Source organism: Citrus sinensis, chromosome 1 (genome assembly GCF_022201045.2).
Source record: "Citrus sinensis cultivar Valencia sweet orange chromosome 1, DVS_A1.0, whole genome shotgun sequence".
NCBI lineage: Eukaryota > Viridiplantae > Streptophyta > Magnoliopsida > Sapindales > Rutaceae > Citrus > Citrus sinensis.
The window spans coordinates 12,517,392-12,523,468 of record NC_068556.1 but is presented as its reverse complement, the minus strand read 5'-3'; the positions used below and the strand labels follow the sequence as shown (position 1 = coordinate 12,523,468).

General features: G+C 42.5%; 1 protein-coding gene across 1 annotated transcript; it reads left to right on the top strand.

The window, feature by feature from the left end:
* The first annotated feature begins 3,795 nt into the window (after positions 1-3,795).
* On the top strand, positions 3,796-5,103 carry LOC127903123 (uncharacterized). Its single transcript, XM_052443794.1, has 2 exons — positions 3,796-4,323; positions 4,453-5,103. Exons 1-2 carry the CDS (start codon positions 3,796-3,798, stop codon positions 5,101-5,103), a joined length of 1,179 nt encoding a protein of 392 aa, XP_052299754.1.
* Positions 5,104-6,077: the final 974 nt, after the last annotated feature.

The window sequence follows — 6,077 nt, the reverse complement described above, 5'->3', positions numbered from 1 at the left end:
TTAATGAAGAAAGATTTATTTTTCCATAATAGGTTTGGATGGGTGAACTCAGAATGGGACTCTGACAGAAACTCAAAAGTTTGGTGGAAATATCCTGGTAGGGTTGGGGGGTTTCAGACAGATTGTAGAGTTTCAGAATGTCTGTGAAAGGTTTGAACATGGACTTGACTCGAATTCCATTGGGAAGGATTTGGAGGTGTTTGATCTGGTGAAGGATGTCAAAACCTAACAAGAGATCCTTATTAGGAAGGGTTGAACCGATAACTTTGGTCCAAATGACACAATTTGGGAAGAATTGGATACCAATGGGTTTTTTGGTAATCAAAGAGGTGGTGAAGAGTTTGCCATTGACAGCTTTGAAATGTTCTTCATAGTCTGTCCAGTATTCTGGTGGAAGAAGATGTGGGTTTAACATGCTGCGTTGGGCACCAGTACCGATGAGACCAATTGCCGGAATGGGCCTTTGGAACTTTGAGGGCAAGATTTGGAGTTTGACGGATGTTATAGGAATAATAGTGTCAAGGGACAGTAACTGTTGGTGGAAAATGACTTGGGATTGATCACTGTCTGAATCATCAGAGAAGTTCTGCAGTGCAAACACTGTTTCATAATTGGGTTCATCTTGTTCAGAAAAATAGAATTCCAGTTCATCCTTTTCTGGAGAGTAATCTGTAGTTGCTTGAAGATGCTCAACTAACCGAATAGATTTTTCTCGCTTGTTGGGACAGTCTTTGGCATAATGGCCTTTCTTCTTGCAGATGAAACATCTGCTTGATTTTCGCCGTTTAAAGTCTCTGGAAGAAGATGACTTCTTTCGGAAGAATCTGTAAGGCTTTCTAGATCGACGAGGTCTGGATGAAAATTTTGGATTTCTGAATGTCTTAAAATGCCTTTTCTTTTTAGGACTGCAATCACAATCCTTTTTCTTTTTGCATTTGATCTACAAGTAAGGCTTTTTGCAAGCACTCTGGAATGGTTCTTTATCTTTCAACAGTTCTTTGAAAAACTGTTTCTCCTCGCAAAGTTTATCGAGACAAGTTTTGGCAAGCTAGAAGATTTTGCCAAGAGAGATATTATCAAGGGAAAGATTGGATGCTGTGAGTTGTCGTTGGATGTCGGGTTGGAGTTCATCTGGAAGAGAGGCCAGAAAGACATGCTTTAATGTTGGTTCATTGAATCCATTAAGCTTATAAAATAGCAAAGACATTCGCTTGTAATGGAAATCAAGATCCTTAGCATTAAGGGAACAGCATTTCATGTTGAGATAGTCTCGTCGTGCAGCTTCAAAGACTGCAGAAGGGTCTCCAAGGAATTGATCATGGAGAACAGCAAGAGCACTTGAGACTTCTGGTAGATCAACAAACTGTAATTGGCGGTAGCGACCTAAGGAATCAAACCAATCTCTTAGAGCACCCATAAAACGAGTAGCAAACTCTCTAAGGATTGATTGAGTTGTGGCGCCTGGACATAGCATTTGAAGGTCAATCCAGGCAGACATTTCATTGAGGCGATCACGCCATTTGTGAGATGGAAGATCATCAAATGTGAACCATGGACCATTCGACGATTTTTTATTGGGTGGACTGGTTTGGGCCTGAGCTGAGGAGGTTGGTTTGTGGCAGAAGATTCAGGCATCTCTTGGTCAATGTCTGAGGGAATATCAACATATGGTTCTGTATGAGAAGTTTGGCCTTGAGGAGGTTGATCAGGTTGGACCATCAAGATTCTGGTGATATCAGCATATGACTTTTCAGAATCACTAGTCGATTCTGTGTCAGTCTCAGTATGGCTATCAGAAATAGCTAGATTTGAATCAGAAGTTTGGTCATCTGTAGTAGGAGAGTGATCGACTGCATGGGCACTAAACTGGTGCATTGGTTGTTTATCTTTGGATTGAGAAGATGGTTGGGATTCAGTTGGTAGTGGAGGTACTGGTGGCGATGCCGGAGTATGACCAGGAGAGTGTTGGCCAAGGATGAAAATGGAGAACAGATGTAATATGACGGGTCGTGGTTGGGGTTTAGGCTTTGGTTTAGGTTTCGGTGGTGGTGGCAATGGATTATCTGAAAAAGAGTATGAGTCATACCAAATAACTTGGAAGGATCATACTGTCTGATGGGGGAAAGCATAGAGGCAAATGGATGATAAGTTGGACCTATGGAAAGAATAAGAGGGGATGTGGTAAAAAGGGTAGGTCTTTGTTTTTCAGATTCAATCTGAGCAAGCTCAGCTTTTAAGCATCTGATTTCTCTTTCCTTTTGGTCAAATTCGAGGCCATAATAGCGCTGGGCAAGCATAGCTCGTAGTTCAGAATCGAGTTGGGTAACTCGGGACTAGAGATTTTGGTGGATCTACTGCATCTGTGCAGAGATGGAGTCAACTTTTGTCTCAAGTTGTTCAGTTCGTAAACTGATGTTCTCAACTTTGGAGTTGATATTCAGTATCATTCTGTGCTTTGGCATTTTTAGTTTGCCAGTTGAGGACTGATTCAAAAGGTTTGGGAGGTTCTAGGTGGCCAGATGAGGTAATTGGTGAAGGGACAAAGGGTTTGGACACAACATTTCGTTGGGAATCTGTGTGAGTGTCTAAAGGAGGAAAAGAGAAAGAATAGTCTGAAGAAGTGGATGAAAACATCATACAAGTGAGTGGTGGTGTTGGAAGTGGGATTGGTGATGGAGTCTCAGATTTGCAATGCTTTGCAATCCATTTGAGTTCTTTTCGGTAACTTTCATGTTTTATCCACGTTTTCCTGACCAAAATGGTATAATTTAAGGCTTTTTCTATTTTACTCTCTAGAACTTCAGGCGCAGAGAGAACTTCTCCTTTATGGCTTCCACTTCATCTTCACCTCCTGTTACTCTTTCTTCTACTCTTTCTTTGCCTAGATCTTCCACTTCTCATACCACCAATAAGATTGAAAACCTTGTAGAATATTCCTATATCCCTGAATTAGCCCAAATCAGTGAGTCCTCCTACCCTCTTATTAGCCCTTATCAGTTGTACAAACGCCCTAGCTCCTTTACCCGCAGTATCCGCACCCTCATCTCTACTAGACACCCTCACCCTAAAGAATATATCCAGTCTTCCCGCCTGGATCAGTGTGCTCTTCAAGCCACCTCTGCTGAGCAATATGTCACTCTGGAGATTCCCTCCGAGTTGCTCTCCAACTGGAAACAAGAAGGTTATACTCATCTTCATCTTGGAGGCATCAGATTAATCCTTACTCTTCATGGAAGAAAAGGTTTACCGGTTACAGCTCGCCTTGCTATGCTTGATACCCGGTTTAAACAGTACCAAGATGCTGTTATTGGCACTGTTCTCACCACCCTCCATACAGGCAGTGTTTTGCTCACCTTTTATCCAAACTTTAACCTTTCTCTTCAAGACCCCAATTTGCCCATAACCCTGAAAGTCCAAGTTCAGATCCAAGGTGCTGAACAAATTTCTTCTGCCAAAATTGCCACCTTACATCACCAATTGGTCTATAGGCTTCAAAATCATGCCTTAGATCTCCCCACTCCAGAACATCATTCGGATACCCTCATGGTATTAGCCGAATCTGACCAGATTCCAACCATAATCCAAATCCCAAGACAAATTCCCCGTCATGAGCTCATCAAGCTTATGCCTCTTGAATGGATCTCCAACTATGAACAGTTCGATAACAATACAGCTCCAATTCAGACCTCTGAAAGCATGTTTGAAAGACGCCAAGATGGAACAGTCCGAATGACTTTTAAACCATCTCCCAGTGCTCCACAAGAGCCTCCTCGGCTCTCCTTTACCTATTCTTCAATGATCACAACTGTTCATACAGCCCAAGAAGATCTGCCCATTACAGGGTTCAATTCTAAAGGCTACCCTGTTTATCCAGCCAAGCAAAATGGCCATTTCCTATGGGATGCCCATGGCTTAGGTATGTGTGACCCAAATTGTCCCTGCTGGGATGATTGGGACGAGGACGACGATTATGCCACCACAAGGAAAAAGAAATCCAAAAAGAAAAAACCTCCAGTTTCCTGCCACCACTATGATCCTAAACCGCCACAAGATCCTCCACCTCCACCAGCTCTATTACCCTTTTACAAAAGGGAACTCAAATGGATTGCAAAGCATTGCAAATCTGAGACTCCATCACCAATCCCACTTCCAACACCACCACTCACTTGTATGATGTTTTCATCCACTTCTTCAGACTATTCTTCCTCTTTTCCTCCTTTAGACACTCACACAGACTCCCAACGAAATGTCGTGTCCAAACCCTTTGTCCCCTCACCAATTACCTCATCTGGCCACCTAGAACCTCCTAAACCTTTTGAATCAGTTCTCAACTGGCAAACCCAAAATGCCAGAGCACAGAATGATACTTTGTTAAATATCAACTCCAAAGTTGAGCACATCAGTTTACGAACTGAACAACTTGAGACAAAAGTTGACTCCATCTCTGCACAGATGCAGCAGATCCACCACAATCTCCAGTCTCGAATTACCCAACTCGATTCTGAGCTACGAGCTATGCTTGCCCAGCGCTATTATGGCCCAGAATTTGACCAAAAGGAAAGGGAAATCAGTCGCTTACGAGCTGAGCTTGCTCAGATTGAATCTAAAAAACAAAGACCTACCCTTTTTACCACCTCACCTCCTATCCCTTCCATAAGTCCAACTTATCATCCCTTTGCCTCTATGCTTTCACCCATCAGACAGTATGATCCTTCCAAGTTATTTTGCATGACCCACACTCTTTTTAGAGACAATCCCTTACCACCACCACCTAAACCTAAACCAAAACCTAAACCACAACCACGACCCATTACATTTCATCAGTCATCTATTACCATCCCTGGCCAACACTCTCCTGGTCATACTCAGGCATCGCCACCAGTACCTCCTCTACCAACTGAATCCCAACCACCTTCTCAATCCAAAGATAAACAACCAATGCACCAGTTTAGTGCCCATGCAGTCGACCACTCTCCTACTACAGATGACCAAACTTCTGATTCAAATCTAGCTGTTTCTGATAGCCATACTGAGACTGACACAGAATCTTCAGTATCCACTAGTGATTCTGAAAAGTCCTATGTTGATATCACTAGAATCTAGATGGCTCAACATGATCAACCTACCCCAGGCCAAACCTCCCATACAGAACCGTACGTCGATATTCCCTCAGAAGTTGAAGAAGAGATGCCTGAATCTTCTACAACCAATCAACCTCCTCCAGCTCAAGCCCAAACCAGTCCACCCAATCAAAAATCGTCGAATGGTCCATGGTTCACATTTGATGATCTTCTATCTCACAAATGGCGTGATCGTCTTAATAAAATGTCTGCCTGGATTGACCTTCAAATGTTAAGGCCAGGCCCCACAACTCAATCAGTTCTTAGAGAGTTTGCTACTCGTTTTATGGGTGCTCTAAGAGATTGGTTTGATTCCTTAGGTCGTTACCGCCAATTACAGTTTTTTGATCTACCAGAAGTCTCAAGTGCTCTTGCTGTTCTCCATGATCAATTCCTTGGAGACCCCTCTGCAGTCTTTAAAGCTGCACGACGAGACTATCTCAACATGAAACCCTGTTCCCTTAATGCTAAGGATCTTGATTTCCATTACAAGCGAATGTCTTTGCTATTTTATAAGCTTAATGGATTCAATGAGCCAACATTAAAGCATGTCTTTCTGGCCTCCCTACCAGACGAACTTCAACCAGACATACAAAGACAACTCACCGCATCCAATCTTGTTCTTGACAACATCTCTCTCGGTAAAATCTTTCAGCTTGCCAAAACCTGTCTTGACAAACTTTGCAAGGAGAAACAGTTTTTCAAAGAACTATTGAAAGATAAAGAACCATTCTGGAGTGCTTGCTAAAAGCCTTACTTGCAGATCAAATGCAAGCAGAAGAAGGATTGTGATTGCAGTCCTAAAAAGAAAAGGCATTTTAAGAAATTCAGAAATCCAGAATTTTCATCCAGACCTCGCAGATCCAGAAAGCCTTACAGATTCTTCCGAAAGAAGTCATCTTCTTCCAGAGACTTTAAACGGAGAAAATCAAGCAGATGTTTCATCTGCAAAAAGAA